Genomic DNA, 18,141 nt, shown 5'->3' with positions numbered 1-18,141 from the left:
GTCTTGTGTCCAAGGAAAAGGGCATCAGCTATACATCACCACAGACAGGCTCTCACCATAGAACCAGGGGCCTGTGTGTACCACTCAGGGAAGGCCTCTTGCATAAGAATTATTTGAAAAGAAGTACATACATACAGAGAAGGGTCAGACACATTGTATCTCTACAGACAAAATCCTTAAAAAGAAACATAGCAGGATTAGCAGGATTTGTTTAAGAATAAAGTAGTCTGTTGAGCTTTGGAGTTTATTTCTGTTTAGAAAAAACAGATAAAATTGACAAGATGCAAAGGTCTCACATAATACATTATCACTGATGACTATTCTCTTTACACCCTAACAGGAGCCCTGGCTTAGCCAGTGATGGGAAAAACACAGACAGCAGGAATGCATTTGGGACCCACCATGGACACGCGGAAATACACCACAGTGTGAAAGGGGGACTCGATGACAAGTGATGTTGGGCCAGCCTGTTCCGAGAGCAAGCTGAGACATCAGAGGGACCAACACAGCCATTCTGAGGGGGACACTTGGGTGTATTCTTTGCCTGCCCTGTGCATGGGGTGCCTTCCCCACACTGGCAGCACCCCCTCCTCTACTAAATCACAGCAGCAACAGAAAACGGTAACGCTACTTTGGTGGGTTCATTTTGTTTTGTTTTTGTTTTTGCAGGGCTATTCAGGTTCCCAGTTTCTTATTTCCATCTTCCTTTTTAGGATTCAGTTCCAAATCCTTAAAGTAGTAGGTGCCTAGCATCTTTCATGAATTTTTCAGGATCCAGTTCTGCCCAGTGATAATGCACTAAAAAGAACAAAGATAAGACACATTACTCAGAAGAGTCCCAAAATTTGCCTTCAATTCACATTAAAATACATGACCAAGCATAACAAAATAGCTGGAGATATCCTTTCAGTTCTTACAACAACAAGAGAATGACAGTGTTTCACTTTCCTGTGAAAAATCTGCCGTTTTGTCACGTATAAATCCAAATACCTTCTCACCAAAGAGATGCCAATTTATTAGAATTTCACCCTTAGAGCTCAAAAAGCCACCAACCAAATATCTGGGAATTAAACAACACACTTCTAAATGGACTTTGCATCAAAAAGAAGTCACATGGCAAATTAGAAAATATTTTAAGGTGAGTGAAAATTGAAATACAACAATCAAAATTTGTGACATTCGCCTATAGCAGTGCTTAGAGGAAAATTCATAGCTTTAAGTGCGTACATTAGAAAATAAGAAAGCTTTTAAGTCAATAATCTGAGTTTCCACCTTAAGGAATTAAAAGAATAAAAGCAAAGTAAACCCAAAACAAGCAGGAGGAGGGGAATAACAAGAGCAGGAAGGAATGAAGTTTCAAACAGAAAAACAAAAGAGAAAATAAATGAAAAGGTCAATAAAATTGATACACTTCTTGTCAGACTTACCAAGAAAAAAGAGAAAAAACAAGTTAGGAATATCAGGAATCAAAGAGACAATGTCAATACAGATTTTACACACATTAGAAGAATAAAAAGGGTATATCACAACTTTATGCCCGCAAATTAGACATGGATAAGATGGACAAATCCTTTGAAAAAATACAAAAGTCTCATTTCCACATCCTTTTAACAATGAGGGAGGCAGAGGGGTGGGGAGCCTAAAGAAAGCATAGGGACAGTGTACAAACTAAATGCTTGTTCTTGGAATATCTTTAATACTGCTCAAAGGAGGGCAGGTTCTTCGGTATAAAATGTCCAAACGTCCTGCGTTTCCTTTTGCAATTCTGAACCCACAACAAAAGCCAGCTGGTTGTGCCAAGATTTGTGTGGCAGGCGTTTGTCATCCAAGTTTAACTAAATCCCAAACTTCACACAGCAGTTTCTATTCCCTCAGACCTAAACTCTAACTGGATGAACTCCAGTAAACTCAAAAGATTACAGTCATTTGCACGCGGTGATGCCACATCTGTGAACATGCTTCCAGATGTACTCAACACAGGTCACGTTCTCAAGAAAGGGTCACGTTATGAGCAGACGCCTCCATGGAATGACCAGCCTTCCATTCTTGAGCCCAGCTTGACACTGAGGCTCACAAGCCCACACAGGAAAGGCTGGTTGGAACTGCAGCTTGTCCATGTTCTTCAGGTCTATCTGGACCCACACAAGGGATCAAAATTTCCCCCAGGCCTACCCTCGTGCTCTGAACCCTGGCTGCCAAAGTACAACACTACTTCCTAGGAGATATCTAAAAAACCACAAGGGGAATACACAACCTAATTCCTGGAGACCTTAATACTCCCGTTTTAAAGTCAAGAAAAGCAACCCACTTGCTCCTATATTTTAATCAAGATGTTAACCCAAACTTAAGAACCTGGGGCCTTTTAATACCTCTTTCCTCACCTGCAATACTAGTAACCGCAATCCTGAAATGAGTTCCCACATTCCACCTTTGGGGAACTCTATCTTCTTGGCACAGATTAAAACCTTTGCTTTTGAACTTAAAATGAGCTTTGGGATCCTGCTTGAATACATTATTCTTTTACATTTGCACCAGTTAAATACTCTACATGCTTTAATGAACTGCGGTAGTAAACTTATGCTTCAAATGTTTGCCATGCAGATGGAGATGGTAAGGTTTACTACAAAAGAATGAACGATCGAGAAGATGTCCATGATAGTATGTTCTATGACAAAAGCAAGTACCTTTATGCAGACAGTATGTCTCTAACTTTGTAAAATTAGAGAGACATAGAATCACCTGCTTAGAGAAAATGTTATAAATGCATTAAGAAGTGTCTAATAGCCTGGCACCACCATTTCATGGCCTTATGAAAGAAGCTGCTGGGGTGGTTCTCTTTCACTGCATTCAACTGTTGGAGGCAGCAGGGAATAGACCAGGATCAGGAGCAAGGGATCCCTCAACAGCTTGTTTAAACACGGAGTCTCTCAAAGATGCTGACTCCCAGCTGATCTGTTTCTGGCTTCAGGCCATTCGAGCAACCAGAAGACGTGAGTGCTAGTCAGGATACGCACACACCACAGACTGGCTCTCCAAACCACAGTCAAAAGAACCCAACCCAAGTTTTATTTATTTATTTACTTCCAGTCATAGCTGGGAATCTAATATGAGCTCGTTTACACAAAAAAGGCAGGCTGTTCCATGGAAAAACATGAGTTGCTGGGAATTCGATGTTATCAATGAAGGACTCACACAGCCCTTGTAGCAAGTTAGGAGCCCCAGTGAAGCCTCCACTGAACTGTCAGAGCAGACACTCCCCTGGCGCGTGAGTGCTGCATGTGGGTCCTAACTTGGCGGTGAGAACATGGGGACAGTGATGCCATTTTTAACTGCAAAAGGAAAGCTTGGTGTGAACTAATAAAGCAAGCAGGAAAAAACAAAAAAACCAGCTGATGTCGCCTGATTGTCGAAGGAACAAACTCTGACAGCAGTTAGTTTTTGTTTTTTGGATTAAATTCTACCCCATGTAGAATTTGTAACGTATATTTGTATATATTTAACCATGTCCGTCTTACCGAACTTACAGTGGTTCAGATGACAGTCTCAAACTTTACTTTGATCCCTCTAGGCTGGTGCCGCCCAAGCAAACTTTCTGCAGTGACTGACTGTCCTGTGCCAGCTCTGTGCCACACAGCAGCCACCAGCCATATGTGGCTACTGGGCACTTGAAATGTGGCTACTGTGACTGAGGAAATTAAACTTTATTTAATTTTAATTAATTTACATTTAAATATCCACATACAGGTAGTGCCTACTTTATTAGCACACTCTAGGTTATCAACAAGCTTAGCTCTGCACTTGAGCAATAAACAGAATCAATTATTATGGCCAGATTCTTGCCAGTTTATTTCTCATAAATAAGGCAACTGAGGAGCAAGCCTGGGCATGAAGTAAATCCAACCTCCCTGCGAGTAGAGTGACATAATATGCCTGCTCCGTACCAGCGAGCAGGCAGAACAACACCCTGTATAACAAAGGCCAGAACAACACTTTCGGTTTGGGAACAGTCATCTCCTCCCAGTAAGACAAGGGAAAACAGGGCAAAAAATAACGTTGGAAGAAATACTGCTTAAAATTCCCCAAATGTATTGAAAGACATACATTTATAGATTCCAGAAGCTCAGAAAACCCAAAGCAATCATCAGAATGAGACTTAGATGTTTAACACAGACGCTGGAATTATCAGACAAGGAAGAATAACTATGATTAATATGTTAAGGGCTCTACTGGGAAAAGTAGACAACGTACGAGAACAGATGGGTTATGTAAGTGGAGACATGGAAGCTCCAGAAAGAATCAAAAGGAAATGCAGAGTGCTTTCGACAGGCTCATCAGCCAAGGGAGGAATCATGGGCCTGAAGACAGGTCCCTACAAACTTCCCAAACCGAACTGCAAAGAGGAAGGAACGGAAAAAGGAACAGACCATCCAAGAACTGTGGGGCAGTTGCAAAAGGGGTAACATACACACACCAGAAGGAGAAGGCAGAGAGAACAGAGAAGTAACAAAGGCCAAGAACAGCCCAAACTTAATGACAGGAGACACTGAATCACAGATCCATGAAGCAGAGAACACCAACCAGCAACCACACCTAGGCAAATCCTGTGCAAATTGCAAAAAAGCAAAGAGAAAATCTTGAAAGAAGCTGAAGGCGGAGTGGGAGGAGGGGGCACATGGCTGTGGATTACAGAGGACATCTCAGAAGAAACTATGCCACCAAGGGGAGAGTGGAATAAAATATTTAAGGTGTTCAACCAAAGAAACCACCAAACCAGAATTCTATACCAGCAAAACTATCCCTCAAAAGTGAAGGAGAAACAAAGACTCTCTTTGATCTGCAAGAAATGCTCAAAGTTCTTCAGGCAGAAGGAACACAATACAGCTCTGAAACTTGGACTGACATAACGAAAGGGACAGCATCAGAGATGAAATTAAGGTAAAATAAGATCTGTTCTTTTTCTTATTCTTAGTTCATCTAAAAAACTACTTATGAAATGATAACAGTAACAATGCATTGGGTTGTGGAACACATGAAAGTGGCGTGAGTGACACAGGTCACGAGGAACATAAGGGAGGGACTGGGAGATGCTGCCATGAGGCACCTGCACAGGTGAGGAGGCCAGGCTGTTTGCAGGTGGGCTCAGATTTGTTAAAAGTGTATACCACAAACTCTGTTATATCCTATAAATGACATAATTGTGAATAACTCATTAACCTCACAATGGAAGGTATCATTTCTCTTTGATTGATATGTCACATAAGATAGATTATTGTTTTCCACTAATTGCATATGCTATCCAGGCATTATTGGGCATCCTAGAATTCTGTAAAAATTTCCCATTATCCTCACATTATTCTTCAAATATTCCAGATCTTAGTAAATATAAACATCATGGATTTTAAAAAGCTTAGGCCCGGGCTTCCCTGGTGGCGCAGTGGTTGAGAGTCTGCCTGCCGATGCAGGGGACATGGGTTCGTGCCCTGGTCCAGGAGGATCACACATGCCGCGGAGCGGCTGGGCCCGTAAGCCATGGCCGCTGAGCCTGCGCGTCCAGAGCCTGTGCTCCGCAACAGGAGAGGCCACAACAATGAGAGGTCTGCATACAGCAAAAAAAAAAAAAAAAGCATAGGCCCATATAACAGTGAATTTGGATTAAATACTATTTTGTCAATGTGTTCTTTGAAAATCTTATTGTATGTTCCTTCAATATCATGAAGTAACACCGTAAGTGTTTTGGGGATTTTAGTATTAGCTTATGCCTATGAAAGAAGAAAACAAAATGTATACTGCAAACTCTAGGGCAGCCACTGAGAAAAGGTTGTTAAAAACACTACCTCAGAGGCATAGTGTATTTTTATACCATGAAATGCACAGGGACTTGAAAAGTGGTATGAATGTTGACACAGGGAAGCAAAGTGAAGCTCTGGGAATAAAAGATCCCACCTTCTACAGGGAAAAAAACAGTGAAAAGTGATGGAATAGCCTTTTACAGAGCGCGCGCGCACGTGCACACACACGCGCGCACACACACACGCGCACACACACACACACCTGCTCTAGCTCATCAGGAAGAAACGTGCTTGGCCAGGACAAGTCTCACTATACAGACAAAGGTCAAGTTGGAAAAGCAAACAGACAGCAGCTTCCCAAACTTTTTCCTTGCTTGGTTTCGAGGGCTGACATCTGAGGACAGAAACACGGGGTGCTGGCTCGAAATGCGCCCCTCTCGTGCACACACTCATGACGGCAGTTAAGTCAATACTCAAACGAGTGGATACTGCAGCCTGTGATCACAGGCAGAAACCACACTCTTTTCATGAGAAGTAGCCCTCGTTCCTTTAGCTGTGGGACACAAAGGGGGGAAAACTGAGCTGCAGCCTCAGAGGAAACCATGAATCCTCCCAGCAAGAGGAGGAGCCCGAAGGAATGAGACAGAGGACAAAAGAGAAGTTAATTTTAGCAGTTTCACGTCCATCTGGTAAAATAAGAAATGTCTGCAATGTGACAGAGAGATGGCGGCACCCTGGGGAGGTCCTCCGAACCAAGTAGGTTTGAGCTCATTTTCAAAGGAACATACACCCAAGATCATGCAGGTTCTCATTCCATTTTCTCTCGCCTCTTTTTTCTCCCTCATGCCTCGGAAACTCAAAGCTGCTCCCCTTCGGGCCTGTGAGGCTCCCCAGGCCTCTTTCCGTTTTTAAAGAAAAGTAAATGAAACCTGCAGCAAATGAAAGCTGCAGCTCCCCTCACTGGGGGCGGGGGGGCTGCTGTTTTTCAGTGGAACAGGGCCAATGCCAAGGTTACCTTCTGTCACCATGTAACTGAGCTCTTACAGACATCTGAACACTGAGTGGTGGTTTTGGGGGTCGACTGGGATGACAAAGTCCAGCAGAAGGGGCAACAAATGTCCACGAGCAGCAAACCCCCCAATATATCCATGGAGTACCAGCTGTCGCTTAGCCTAATCCCTTTAAGGTCTGCAAATCCGGGAGCGTGGCTAAAACCCGGGTGCTCTGCTGGGCATGGTGGCTCGTACCCACCTGCATCTCCCCACTTCGCTGAAGGGATGAGCTTCACTCACTAAGTTCACAGAAGAAAAACCAAAGAAGCAGAAATTACATAACTTACTCACTGTCACACAGAAATTGGTAGGATGCAAATAAGCACCTGACGAGGTTCTGAATCACTGCTGGACCCACTTTATTAATTAGCACAATTAGAAAACTAACCCAAAGAGCAGCCCTGTGCACTGTCTTTATGTGGCACGTTTCACCCCCAGATTTCGGATTTCTGGATGCACCGTAAATCAGAAGCACTGCCGGTATTTCTGACAACAAAACTGACCATGTCAGTGATGAGCAAATCCTCAGCATCTTGGAGGGGAAGTTTTATGTAACATAAATGCCACATAAAAGGTTACCGTGTGGGGCTTCCCTGGTGGCGCAGTGGTTGGGAGTCTGCCTGCCGGTGCAGGGGACGTGGGTTCGTGCCCCCGTTTGGGGGGATCCCACATGCCGCAGAGCGGCTGCGCAGCGTGGGCCATGGCCGCTGAGCCTGCGCTCTGCGGCGGGGGAGGCTGTAGTGGTGGGAGGCCCGCGTACCGCAAAAAAAAAAAAAAAAAAAAAAAAGGTTACTGTGTGTTCATGAATATTTAACATTATTTATACACCAAATTCCACATTCAGAAGACTCTCCCTAACTTATAACAACTGTTTCAGTTCACAAATAAAAACCAACGGCTTGAGGCCGCAGCGTCAAGATCCAGAACAAGGTGGGGAGACAAATGAGGCCGAGTGTGAAAGGCTCCCCTGTGACTCCGGCTTCTTGCTCACCTGAGTGTGGGACATGCGTGAGCCCAGACCCGCGAGCACGGTTTTCACCTCCCCGGAGTTACACTTGGACAGAACATGGTGACTGGGGAAAGTCAACAGGGCCTTACAGGACTGACAATGCCACATGGCCCCCCATAAAACTACGATTCAGCAACCCCTCCTTTCCAAGATCTCCACCCCACCCGTCTGCTCTACTAACGTCTGCCGGCCGGTCCGCCGTGGGCTCGGCAAATCTTCCCAGCACCGGCAGCGGACATCCTGGGGACACTCCGCAGGAGACTCCTGGTCCCCAGTCCCTTCAGAAGGCACAAGCCATCTCACGAGTGTTCCCTCTCGCCATGTGGCATCTCCAGGGCGAACCCAAGGCTGACTTGATTTGATCGACAGTCCACAACCCGAAGGCTCCAGACTGCACGCCCGGCCTGGCTCCTTTGGTTTCTGCAACTGGCCTGTCACTGGCCTGTCGCTTCCAGCCTGCTCCCCACGGCTGCTGGGGTCACCTTTCGAAACTCGGGATCTGACTGTGTCACTTGTGCACTTGACAGCTTTCAAAAGGTTCGCCATGATCCCAGGACAAAACCCACATTTCTCCAAAACCGGACCCTGTATGGCCCGGGCCCCTCCTCCACCCCTGCCTTCAGACAAGCTCCCCAAAAGAGCCCCATGTCCCTTCCCTGGAGCCACGGCCGCGTCCCTGTCCACCTGGCCCGCGGTCCTGGCACCGGTGCACTGCCCGGTGCTCTGGCGGGACTGTCTCCTCGCTGCTCCCTGCTCCTGTGAACACCGCCATGTGATGTGTTCACGGGGAATGAACTTGAGCCGAGGGCCATCGGGCAGCTGGGACAAGCTCCAGAGGCCTGTGACCTCCAGGCAGGGAGGTGGACCCAAGCTACAGGGAACCGTGAGGCACTCCCTTCTCGGGAAAGGAAAGTGAACAGGCAGCGCTGCGCGGGGGACGTGAAGGCCGCAGGCTGTGAGGGGAGGCCTCCCGCAGCTGCTGAGAGGAGAGCGCAGAGGCAGGAGCTCCCATCTGCCACACTCTAGAAGCGCCAGGAGCTGCAGTCGTTGCCTGACGCGGGCGCGTCTCAACTCTTCTCTCTGCCCTGGAGGCAGCAGATCTCAGGAAGCCACAAGGAACCGCCATAAAGCAAGCTCTGCCTCCAAAGCCACCCTGTCCTCTACCCCGACTGGTGCCCCCGACAAGAGGCGCCGATGCAGCTCCGGGGGAGCCCTACCTGCGCCCCGGCCCTTACGGCTCCCGCTCCGAGGACACGTCCCCCTCGGCCCCGCTGCTGGCGCTGCGGTCTTCCTTGCGAGGAGCGCTTCTTTCCTTGCTTGATTCAGAAGGCCCTTTGGCTCTGGTTTTTTCTTTCCTCTGCTGTTGCTTTTCAAGCTTCGACAGCTGGTTATGAAAAAGAAAGAGAATTATTTTACAAATGTAAACTCGTGCCTATATGTCCAAAGCACCAATTACTTCACAGGCAGCAACCACTAAAAACGCTTTCTGTCTGATAACATGGGGCATCGCAGTGGCTCCGACATGCCAGATCCCACACCAAGTGTCTGTCTGTCAGACACCAGCATCCTTAATACAGACACATCAGACGTATGACGTCCGTCAGATTTCCCCACCACTCTGCCTGTCTTGGGGTTTTGGGGAGGGGCCACTAACAGCCTTCTTTGACAGGCTGAGCAGAGACTGTAAATGAAAAGGCTTTTAGTCTGTTATTTTTTTCTTTGATGTCTCTATAGCTTTTTTCTCACCACTTTGTCTTCCCACTCACTGTTTTCTCCACCATTTGCTGAAGGTGAGAGAAGGCTGTGATAAAGTACATCAGACACATGAGACATCATCTGGGCCCTCGGTTTGTCCTGAGACTGAAGCCTGACTCGTCCACAGCCCAAACCCTGGGTGCTCCCGGCGGGCTGCGTGGTGGCTACACGGGGACACTGCCACAGGGCACACGTCCCACAGGCCACCCAGGGTCACTTCTGCCCTGGGTGTCTCCCCAGCTTGTTCAGAGACCACAGACCGGACAGTGGAAAGACAGATCCGCTGACACTCTGCACAACGGTTCAGCCACCCCAGAAAGACCTGCCAAGAAACTCATCCAAGGAGACGGGCCAAGCCATGGCCACGGGATTTTCTTGGACCATAAAAACCATCTGTGACAAAGCCTGAGACACGGCAACACCCAGGTTCATGGGCCTCCCAGGTCAAGTCTGCAAACATTTTCCCATTCACGTGGAAAGGGGGAAACAGGGAAGGGCCAGACGCTCCCCGCTGGTCTCTGCCCCGTGAAGACGCAAAGGAAAGTTACTGTAACCAACCTGCCAGATCATCGCTTTATTATTCTCAGACTCTGAATTAAACCTTTAGGTAGATCAACAATCAGCAGCTCTCAATTCGGTCCAGAAAACCAAGTTTACTAATGGTGGACTTATGATATTATCTCCCCCACCTCCCAACCCCAGGTGCCTGAACAGCTGTAGTAAACAACCGGCTTGGTTAACAAGCTAATTCCATTTTGTGAATGAAGGCTTCACTTCCCCTTTGACCCAGGACTCCCTTCCCAGAAAGCTCACCTGGATAAATTCCCTCTCGTGTTGCAGGAAAAGCTCCTGTGAATGTGCACCGTGGTACTGCTTGTATTTAGCAAGAACCTAGAAACAACCTGAGTCCACTGTAGGAGGACAGGTAACTAGAACGTGGCACAGTCCCACAGAGCGATATCTAGAGCAGATGGACATGTATCAAAACAGATACGTCTCTAGGGCTTCCCTGGTGGGGCAGTGGTTGAGAGTCCGCCTGCCGATGCAGGGGACACGGGTTCGTGCCCCGGTCCGGGAGGATCCCACATGCCGCGGAGCGGCTGGGCCCGTGAGCCATGGCCGCTGAGCCTGTGCGTCCGGAGCCTGTGCTCTGCAACAGGAGAGGCCGCAACAGTGAGAGGCCCGCGTACCGCAAAAAATAAAAAAATTAAAAAAAATAAAAAATAAAAAACCAGATATGTGTCTAAACCCACGTTAGACAAACCAATGTAAGCTTCAGAGGCCAGAACAGTAGGATCCCATTTTCACAAAGCACTACGTGCCACTAACGGGCAGATGGAGGATGGACTGGGAGCATACAAGCAAGTCCAGTTAACTTTGGGGAGAAAGAGAAGAGAATGGGATCATAGTGGGATGAATATACATGGGCTCCAACTGTAACTGTCAGCTTTCACTTCTATAACAACAAAACCAGCTCTAGAACAGAGCTGCTGACCGCTGTCAGACGTGGACTGCTTGCTACTGGCCCTCGGACCACTGACGGTAAGACTCGTGCCAGGATGTAAACCAACACACAGCTTCCTTCGTCAACAAAGTCTTGCTGTGAAAAAGTATCACTGCTACTAAACTGTGCACTTTGTGGCAAAGCTGAGCTCCTCTGGCCATGGCCTGGTAAAAAACAGCTCAGGTACAGGCACGGTGAATAGGATGATCTTGAGCAAAGATGACAACAGGCTAGCACTTTTTTTTTTTTTTTGCTCCGTGGCATGTGGGATCTCCCCAGACCGGGGCACGAACCCGTGTCCCCTGCATCGGCAGGCGGACTCTCAACCACTGCGCCACCAGGGAAGCCCCAGCACTTTTTAATTGAGATAAAATTGACAGACATTGTATTAGTTTCAGGTGTACAATGTAATGATTCGACACTTGTATACACTGCTAAACCAAAAGGTTAGCGTTTTAAAAATCTGAGTAATGGCTACACAGAGCTCTTTGCTATATATTTCCCTCTGCACTATTATTTTTCCATGAACGATTATTTTTCTCTGTGCCATTCTACCGCAGATGTGGGAGGAATTTCCTTCATCAAGATGCCAGCCTTCCTTTCTTGTTTCCCTTTTGGTGTTAAATGCTCTTTCTTCTAAGAAATGATTAGGATGGTAAATGGGTGCCCTTCTGTCTTGCTCTTTTTCTCGCAAAATGATCTTGGATGCACAACATGAATGTACTTAACCGTACTGAGCTGTACAATTAAAAATGGGTGGGATGGTAAATTTTATGTTATGTGTATTTTACAACTAAAAGAATTTTTTTATAGTGATATAATTGACGTATAACATTATATCAGTTACAGGTGTACAACATAACGATTCCATAGCTGTACATACTGCGAAATGACCACCACCGTAAGTCTAGTTAGCGTCTATCACCAAAACAATTTCTTAATGACCTTAGAAAACATGAAGTTGGCAATTCGTGCTGGCCCCCTTCCTTTTTTATATTTCATGTCCCTAGTTCATGAAATCCAAACATCTGGGAATCAGTGTTCGGCAGTGAACTGTGATAATCGCCTTGCCTTCTGCTGTCAGCCGTTTACATTCACATCAGTGTCTGTATGTGTGTTTGCACGTGTGTGTTATATGTGTACATATCTGTAGGTGGATGGATATATCTACGAATGCACAGATATAACCGTGAACATGTTCCAAGTTAGACACTGAGACAGCATGATTTTTATTTCAAGAGGCCCTCTCAGTTTTGTTTCCCCTCTTCAGAGGTAAATATAAAAAAATGTTGACTATCGCCAGTGACACAACCAAACCAAGGCTCCCGCACTGCTGAGATTCCAACTCATGCAAAGGCTTGTTTGTGATCCAACCTGTTACTCGCTTTCTACTCTTTAATGCTGCGGAGAAGCCAGATCCTGGCAGGGTGATGGGGAATAATCCCCAATGGAAGCAGGCTTCCCAGAGGCTGCTCAGGGCCCCACGGCACCGTCTGACTCTGCACTGGCCCAGAGGCGCCATCAACGTTGAGCCAAACTGCAGAAACATCAGCGCGGCCTTACACCCCAGCTCCATCCCTACCGCCCTGGACCAAGCTTGTGAATCACTGAATCACGAGTGACAATTACCGAAGGGACAGGCGCAGCCCGAGTTTCTGTAAACAATGTAATGCTGATTGTCGTTCACTATTTATCTTAAAACAACCCAACCACATATGGCTCCACGCCTCAAAGTAAAAGTTCTCTGAGGGAACATTGTGAACTAACCTAATAAATTTAAGCCTTTTCTCGGAAAACTTGGAATCCAATGCAGCCAAAATGTGGAATTTACATCTTAAGGCAAGAAAGCAATTGGATTTTTTTTTTTTTTGAGGAAACAAATGAGAAAGAAAGAAAAAGAAGAAAAGAAATTGGTGCTGCACACGGACTCCTGTAGCATGTCCACGGCTTTCAGGTTAACGAGCACACTTACGTCAAGGAGAATAAAAACCGCACAGGCCAGTGAACACAGGACCTAGACACCAAAATGGAGGACTTTTGTTTCTTTGTTTGTTTGCTTTTTAATCATCTGAGAGTGTCCATATTGCAAAGGAGACAGTGTCCAAACCATACAGGCTCTAGCGCCTTAAAGAGAAACCCAAACCTTCCAAAGGCAACTCCAGGCACAAGACACGGCCAGGGGCCAGGTAACTGTCCCAAGGCCAGCCCATGCCTCTCACGGTGGATCTCTGAAGAGGGGGGCCAGTGAGGGCGGGCTGGAATATCTAGACCCAAACCTCCCTGACTCACGCCTATATCCACTGAGAAAATAAAGAACTTTCTTTTTAATTAAGATGACCATGCTCTGATTGCCTAATGTACAAATAAACTAGTTGAACAATGCTCTATCACGGGGGCCTGCAAATGTAATAATGCCCTGAGGGACCAGGCAGAAGCAAAATGAGTGAAGTAACTCTAAGACTTTAGGGCAGGATGGAGACTGCGGCCACACTGCAGAGGACAAGCCCCACCCACCCACCCACAAGCCCTACCAGGGCATTCACAGTTTCTTTTTAAACAAGCATCTGCACAAAGGTATAAAGTAAATGGGGTAGATAGAGCCCCCCATAGGTACCCCGCTTTGCACCTCCGCCCACCTGATCTCGACTGCTCTGAACAACCCCGTAACAGTTGTATTCTCATCAGCGTCCCCTGGAGAAGCCACTGTTGGCAGCCTACGCTATAGTCATCCTCCAGCTCCCTCCTCTCTCCCTGCTGGCATGAGCAGCCTTCTGCTCAGAAGTTGCACTGTCTGAGCCTGCTGTCACATGGTCAGGGGACAGCATTCACAGCCACCAGGACCTGAGGGACCACCAGGGGGCTTCAGAGAAAGGTTTCTCTCCCAAATAAACAGAGGTGCATGGAGACCTGGGGACGGACAAAGACCTCTGGAGTGGTGGCAGCTCTTGGAACGAGATGGGGTGTCCAGGGGTACAGAGACACCTCCGGGGAGGGGTAAAGCCAAGCCAGAGGAATCAGCCATCCTTTTGGGGGGTGGGTCACTAAGCTCCTCCCTGTTTCAGCCACACTCGGCCAGGTTTGGAGCATGTGCAGCTGAAAGCAAAGCATCTCATCACACACTCATCGAAGTAAAGGAGAAACGGGCCTTCAAAAGGGTGGGGGGCTTGCTCAGGTGTCATGCACAGGGTGCAAAAGGCAGAGACGGGACCAGGCCTCTAGACGCCAAACTCCACATTCTTTCCAGGGCATGACACAGCCCCTCTTCCTTAATCTATGAACTTCATTTCAGAGATATTTATTGAGCACTGGGCTACACGTCATGCCCTGTCCTAGGTGCCAGGGACACAGAGGAGAACCAAGCAGAGCGCTGGCTTTCCTGGGGCCGACTGCCCATCACATAAATAACTGGCAGCTCCCACTGCCAGGCTCTGTTCTCAGCCCTCGGCATGCACGAGGGCACCATCACCATCCCCACTCTGAAGTGAAGCCGAGGGCGCCGGCGCCCCCAGCATCCTGCCTGAAGCACTTGTCCTCGCTGGTGGAGAACACGCAGGGACCTCAGCCCCTCTGCCCTAACGCGGATCCTGCTCCGCGGTGGTCCAGCAGCAAGCCGCCGTAGGACCTCAACGTGACTGTGTGTTTCCACCCTGTGGCTGAAGAATCAGAAGGCGCAAACCTAAGCTGAGTGAGCCGGAAACGAGGCTGGAGGAGGAAGCAGGATGGGGAAGCCCCCAAAGACAAGAGGGCCCAGAGGGAGCTCTCCAGGGGCCCTGATCCTGACCCAAGGAAAGGCCCTGAAGTGGGGCCCGTCAGTGGCAGCGGGAGAGGAGGACCAGGGTGACGGAGAACAGTCTGGCCCAGGCCGGCCACTGACACGGGGCAGCCCCGGAAAGCAGTGAGCATCAGAGCATCATAGCAGGGAACACAGGGCGGCCAGCATGTGGAGGGCTCGCGGAGGGTGGGGGGCAGGCCCCCAAGTTCTGGGAGGGCTGACGGAAGCAGGGCTGAGGGCGGGACAGGAGTCCCTGGAGGAGGGAGGAGAAGGCCTCCCAGGACCAGCATGGGACTCTGTGTTCGCGCTTCACCACCAGCCACGCTGCAGGCCCCCCGGGCACAGGGTGATGACACAGAGGTGACTGAACTGGACATCAAGGGCTGCACGAGACAGGCTGAGGAGCGAGGGGCCGAGTGAGGTCAAGGCCACCAGGAGAAGCAGGGGAGGGGGTTAAGTCCTGCCCGGGGCGCAGCACCCACGGTAAGGGGGGCGTCCGGCCGGGAGCGCATGGGGTCAGCGCACTGTGGGGTCACTGTCACCCAGGACTGGGGCACAAACGGGATGCTGGCCGGCTGGGGGGATAGGTGTGGGAGAGCCCTGAGTCTCCACTGATGACCACGGCCGTGGTGATGGGCAGTCCGCAGTGCGCATGAGACGCTGGACAAATGAGCATGGGGGCGGGGAGTGACCAGGTGACGGCCTCTGGGGGACGGGAGGCTCCGGCTTGAGCCCCTGTCGGCGGCGTAACTAATGCTCTTCAGCAGCACAAGAGAAGGAAACACGTGGGACCCACAGAGCAGGGCACCGTGTGGGCGCTCCAGAGGAGGGACCCCTCCCGGGGCAGGGGGCGGACCGCAGACCACTGGAAGGGGAGAAGCGGAGACCCTCGGGCTGGCCGTCTGTCCTCTGCGCCTCTACTGCCAGGTTGCCTGCCCTGGGCACTGGAGGACGGGCTCTGAGACGTGTGAGCTACTCCTACCTGCCCGGGTCTTTCTCATAGAACAGCGCTGCTGAAGCATCTCCAAAGGCAGATCCCTTCACCCTGTGGGCTGATCCAGTGGACGATGACATAGAACATTAAATGAAGGAGCCCCTCCAGGCTGCCGTGGACACCACAAGCTCCCAGGATGCGCTCTGCGTACAGTCAGACTCTGGGCGCCCCCGAGATTCCACGTGTGCAGGGGAGGCCCAGCCAAGGGCTCTGCTCTGCAGCTGCGGACACCAATCCAGGCTGGGAGGGTTCAAAGGAGCTGGCAGAGAGGTCTGTGTCTGCAGTTGCCACCACCCGCCTGCCTCTTTCGGGAACGTCCAAACCACGCAGCTGACAGGCACTAGAAGCGGTTTTGGAGGGGTTCAAGAGAGATGGTTTCTTTGCAAGTCGTTTCCAAACAAAACAGGTGCCCAGCAACCCCTGATGGAAGGGTAATTCTCCGAGCGAGACGATGTCTCAGACTTGCTTCCAACACGATTTGGAGAAATGTGAAAAATTACAGTTTCTTGTAGATGCTTTTGTACGTTCACATAAGTCCCACAAAAACTATTTCAGGTCTTCCTCTTCTTCTTTTTTAGACTACAGTTGACTAAAAGGGGCAACTCCTTCCTCAAAGGGCCCATGAGTATAACCTGAGAATTTAATTTCATCCCTTTACGGTCTGTCTTCACACTAGGGAAATAAATGGTCCCTTAGATTGTGACAACCAATTTGTCACGTTGAGCATTCCGAGGAGTCAAGAGCAGGTATTATTACTCCCAGATTGCTTCTGAGCGCACGGGAAGTGGAGTCAGTTGAGAGAGAAAGTTCAAGGCCATGGCCAGGCAGTGGCCAGGCTGGGAGGAGCCTCAGGCCACCAGACTCCCAGCCGAGCCCCCAGTCGACCTGGCTCCTTTGAGGCCGAAGCTCACCTGGACAGGGGCTTCTGAGGTTACCCCAGGTCCGGGCAGCCAACCCTGCTGTGATCTTGCTAGGGCGATGCCAGGTACAGCCCTGCCTTTGAGGTATTTTAATGCTGGTCATTTCCGGCCAGACTGTTCTGTCCCGTGAAGGAGCAAAATCTAATTAGAGAGTGAAGAAAGTAACAAAAGAAAAGCGCGAGCCCCATGAAGCCAGTTACTAGGATTTTTATAGACCGTGATGTAGATGGAAAGGTTCTGTTCCAACCAACCCCTTGCAAAGATTCCAAGAAAGTCGTAAAGATCAAATGTCCCCTCTGCAATTACATTGTAAAGTACCACAAGGTATGATGGCTCCACGGGCGCTGGCCCACACCTGTGGCCCCGCTGATGTCAGAAGGCACGAGCGGGCAACCACAGGAAGCTGCAGAAGAAGGACATGGCTGGCACATCCCCTTAGAAGGACAGGAGCTAAAGGACAAAATGCCCCAAACCCACCAGCCCGTGAACCCTTTTCAACAGCGCTAGAACCTTCACTCCACGAGGTTCGCTGTCTTTCCTGTGTCCACCAACTCCTACCGCCAGGAAAAGATGCCCTGACTGTGCCGAGTCATTGAAACCAGCGTGTTGACCATTCTCTCACCCTGCAGAGCACGCTGACACCAGAGAATTGTTTTGCTGAATAACTAACACGTTCGAGGCAGTAAGCAAGACGCACTGTGGAGTGGAGCAATACTCCACCTTCACGGGCCTCCTGGGGTCAGGTGGAATCCCGGGGCTCCCCTCGACCACACACACCGGAGGCGGCCTGCCAGCACCGCCTAGAGATGCAGGAAAGCCCAAGAGGCCCCACACAGTGACCAGAGCAGCCCACAGTCCCTCCACGTCAGGCGGGGACCCCTTCAGGGGTGGACCCTTCAGGGAATGATGGAGGACGGCGCTCAAGGAAAGGGCGCCTCCACCCAAGCCCGATGCCCCCGTGCCATGGGCGGGACATCTCCTGAGCTACTGGACACCCCTGGCTCCATGACCTTTTGCTTCTCCCTGTTTCTTTCCGCTGCCTACAGGCCAGAGGGCAGAGAGTGGGAAGGGGGAAGAAGAAAAGGCAAATTCCCATCAGCCTATGAGACTCGCAAAACTCCGAGAAGACAGAAGTGTGAATCTACTGTGGAATTTTAAACAATCTGTAGAAACCTACTTCCACAGATTAGCTCTAGTTGACTAAGCCATTTTTTAAAAAGCAGTTGGAATTTATATTTGGGCAACTTTGTTTTATCGAATTGTAACTTGATATAATTTCATATTATGTGATAATTCTGAAAGCTTCTTTTTTAAAAATGTCCTTGTGTAATGGAAAATCTGACAGA

At 49.1% G+C, this 18,141-nt stretch overlaps 1 protein-coding gene across 1 annotated transcript in view; it reads right to left on the bottom strand.

The window, feature by feature from the left end:
- Positions 1–230: 230 nt before the first annotated feature.
- DTD1 (D-aminoacyl-tRNA deacylase 1) overlaps positions 231–18,141 on the bottom strand; it is a 108,045-nt gene continuing 90,134 nt past the window's right edge. The window contains exons 5-6 of the mRNA XM_019927543.3: positions 9,068–9,234; positions 231–798 (exon numbers count right to left, since the gene is read on the bottom strand). Of these exons, the coding sequence (XP_019783102.1) occupies positions 9,082–9,234 (153 nt within the window). The 3' untranslated portion in view covers positions 231–798; positions 9,068–9,081. The remainder of the gene's footprint in view (positions 799–9,067; positions 9,235–18,141) is intronic.

Source organism: Tursiops truncatus, chromosome 15 (genome assembly GCF_011762595.2).
Source record: "Tursiops truncatus isolate mTurTru1 chromosome 15, mTurTru1.mat.Y, whole genome shotgun sequence".
In the NCBI taxonomy this organism is placed as follows: domain Eukaryota; kingdom Metazoa; phylum Chordata; class Mammalia; order Artiodactyla; family Delphinidae; genus Tursiops; species Tursiops truncatus.
This window is presented reverse-complemented; position numbering and strand designations above follow the sequence as displayed.